This window comes from Notolepis coatsorum (assembly GCF_963971535.1).
Source record: "Notolepis coatsorum genome assembly, chromosome: 20".
NCBI lineage: Eukaryota > Metazoa > Chordata > Actinopteri > Aulopiformes > Paralepididae > Notolepis > Notolepis coatsorum.
This window is the reverse complement of record NC_140184.1, coordinates 11,333,503-11,336,966: the sequence shown is the minus strand read 5'-3', so window position 1 is coordinate 11,336,966 and position 3,464 is coordinate 11,333,503. Positions and strand designations below refer to the sequence as shown.

General features: G+C 39.6%; 1 protein-coding gene across 2 annotated transcripts in view; it reads right to left on the bottom strand.

Moving 5' to 3' along the window:
• Positions 1-298: 298 nt before the first annotated feature.
• Positions 299-3,464, bottom strand: part of mrpl21 (mitochondrial ribosomal protein L21) — a 15,694-nt gene continuing 12,528 nt past the window's right edge. For both annotated transcript variants that reach the window (XM_084337311.1, XM_084337312.1), the window contains exons 6-7: positions 2,960-3,063; positions 299-438 (exon numbers count right to left, since the gene is read on the bottom strand). In XM_084337311.1, coding sequence (XP_084193437.1) covers positions 374-438; positions 2,960-3,063 — 169 coding nt within the window. In that variant the 3' untranslated portion in view covers positions 299-373. The remainder of the gene's footprint in view (positions 439-2,959; positions 3,064-3,464) is intronic.

Genomic DNA, 3,464 nt, shown 5'->3' with positions numbered 1-3,464 from the left:
CATTCTGCAATCTGTTAATAAAGTTTTCAATCAATTAAACACCAGAGCACCCCCCCCCCCAAACACGCACACAAGAAAAAGACAAAAAAGAAAACAGCCCACAAACACCATGCTGATGTCATCCTCATTCCTCACTCCTAATGAACATGCAGCTTGAGCCATTGTCATATAGTTTTGTTCTCTCTCTCACATTAACACATAACCATTCATCATTTCCCATATACTGTACTACAAAACATCCCATTTTTATTTGGTCATTTCATCAAGTACAACCGACACAGGCATTTTTGTTACACCTTTATTTTCATTCTGAGCAAATTTGTACAACAATAGGCAATCCAATTCATCATATTTACATAAAATACAATACGAATTATGTCAATCTGGGAGCCAGTTCTACGGTGTTTATCCTCAGGACCGTCTGTGGCTGAATGATGACTGAAAACAAAAAAAAACACAAAAGGTTAGTTTAGCAAGACACATAACAATGAATTAGACAGTTCTTGGCACCCAATATATAGAGAGAATCCACTGATGCTGCCGAGGTGGGAACAGGGTGGAAAGGAATCCCAACCCGAGCGTGACATGAGAGCGAGCAGCATGGCCACTGTGTGAATATGATCAACGCAAGAACATGTTTGGAAATGTGTTAATTTCTGTAGTGTTGATCTTCAGTTCCCTCTCCAGACAGTCAATTCTGCTGTTTACAAACGATATCAAATAAATTCTGACCAATCGGAGTGGGGCAGGGCGGTTGGATGACTCATTGGGAGCAGTTAGGGGTTAAGTGTCTTGCTCAAGGACACTTCGAAACACTACTGGGAGGAGCCGGAATCTAACTGGGAACTTTTTTTTTTTTTTTTGATATTTAAAGTTTTTTTATTTTTCTCAAACAAGACAATACATACACGACAAAACAAGACAAGAAATGATAATAATAACAATAACAACAAGGGGCGAGGGGGGGGTTGCAGAGCGTTACAAAGGTTCAGTAGACAAACTTATTCCAGATAGTGATCTAATAAAGTTCAGGGGACCTTGAAGGCCATCGGGCCGATCACTCTCTTGAAGAGACAGAGCAGCCTGTTCCATCGATAGCAAGTCCATGAAGTCCTTGCGCCAGTTCTCCATACTGAAGCAGTTCGGTTTGCGTTCTTTCCAGTTCATTAAAATAATCCGTTTGCATGCTAGAAAAGCCAGTGCTACAGTGGGAACTGGGAACCTTCTGATTACCAGACGACTGCTCTACCTCCTGAGCCACTATCATTATTATTATTATTATTATTATTATTATTATTATTATTATTATTATTATTATTATTATTATTATTATTATTATTATTATTATTATTATAATTATACATTTTTGCAAACAGAGACAATGCTTTTACAATTGTACAAGTATTTGTCTTGTCTGTGGTATTATGTACATTGTTCTTCATAGGTGTGTTAGTTTGTCAGGAGGACAGCCACTGGGGTGCAGAGTCATTAGAAATGTTTTTCAGTTCTGCTCTTCCTGAGTTTAGTAGATCTGGGAGTGCTGAACCAATATGTCCTAATAAACTAACCTACACTGTAACACGCAACACTTTGATGAACATTGTTACTCAGCTGATAGAGTTGTGCCCTTCCTGATGACTTGTCGTACAGAACTTGTAAGTCGCTTTGGATAAAAGCGTCAGCTAAATGACTAAATGTAAATGTAAATGTGAATGCCCAATTATTAGGCTATTCAAAGGATTAAAATGTAATTTAAACGTTTGTCCTTTGTTTAAAGCTGCACCGTATAGTGTTAGGGGGTACAAAATGTACCTCTGGAAAGTCCATATAAAGTATGATATATCTTTAGTATTGAGTACAGTGTCATAGGAGAAAACCGGATCACCGTTTGAAATGAGAAATTATCTGATTGTCTGTGATGCACCGACCCTCCCACCACCTTTACCACACTATAATAAGCATCCTCTAAGCACAATGATGGTTCACTTTCTTTAGACACAAATGTAAAGTATTTGTACCCAATTGTTGTAGGTAATTCTTTCCCCTACCAAGACTACATTACATTGAGCAGCTTTAAAAGGGGAACTACACCCAGTTTAATAATTCATACATGTAAGTCCTATGGTCTCTAAGGCAGTCAAAGATATTAGTGAAAACAAACAACTCTAATCCAAAAACTAGAGTAATACAATTTAACTCGTGATGTAATTATGTATAAAGTCTGGAGCTGCTCCGTAGATAATGAATTGGGAAAGATTTGAGAGATAACACTGAGAACACCCAGGGGAATGTACATCTTGTTACAGAACCGAGAACACTATACTATAGAACATGGACTTAAAAACTCTAACAAACATTCTGTGGGTCCACAAAATCCCTCTCCCATTCATTGTCAATGAAGCAGCTCCAGACTCCCTATACCTGATGACATCACAAGTCTTACTTCTCTGGTTTCTGGCTTCATGAGAGAGGAGCTCATGTTCACAGATAACGATTGAACCTTCCGGGGCCGTGGAAATAACATGTTTGAATTCTTATTCTTCTTGAATTCTCACAGACATCTAAGAAGGGAAACCCCCCTTTGAACGGCCCTTCTAAGGTTTCTCTCCTCCACATTGCCTGTGGTGCATTTTTCCCTATTGCTAGGTTTTAGTGAGTTTTTCCTTACCTTCACGTGGGGTATGTCTGGGAGTGTTGCATTTATTTAAAAAATGTTGGACTTTATGGTGTTTTTGTGTTCCTGATTTATTGTGATGTTTCTTCTTGACTTTAAAGAAGACGTGTCCGGCCCATGGGGACATTAACGTGTGTTGTCGTGCCTTACAAATACATTTGATTTGATTTGATTTAACTTATTTAAATATAAATTCGTATTGTACCACGAGTATCATTGTGTAAAGAGGTAATGAGGTTAAAAGGTCAGATACGTAATAACAGAATTATCTTGAGTGAAACCTACTTTTCTTCCGCTGGAATCTGTGCCTCTTCCAGAATTTCATGTGGACCTTGGGCCACGACTCCGTCTTCTCTATTACGGTTGCCTCGATCCTCACCAGATCTTTCCTGTACCGGAGGCGGAGGAGGGGGAGGGGGAGGAGGAGAAGGAGAAGGAATTGACGGGGAAAAACAGGGGAGAGACAGAGAGAGTAATGAGAGGTGGGGATACCAGCAGGAGTTTGGCCTTTGCTTTGCACTTTTCAAACGCACAATTGCCAGGTTTAATTTTTTCACGCTGTGGGCAGCGGTTAGCACTGCTGCCTCACAGCAAGAAGGTCCCGGGTTCAAACCCCAGCAGGGAGCCTTTCTTTCTGGAGTTTGCATGTGCTCGTGCTTGCACGGGTTTCCTCCCACACCAAAAGACATTATATCAGATTCAAATGTATTATCATACAGCACAAGTACAGTACAGTAAACTTCTAAAAGAAGTTTGGCATCCAACCAGAGTGCAAATGTAACAGTAAAGT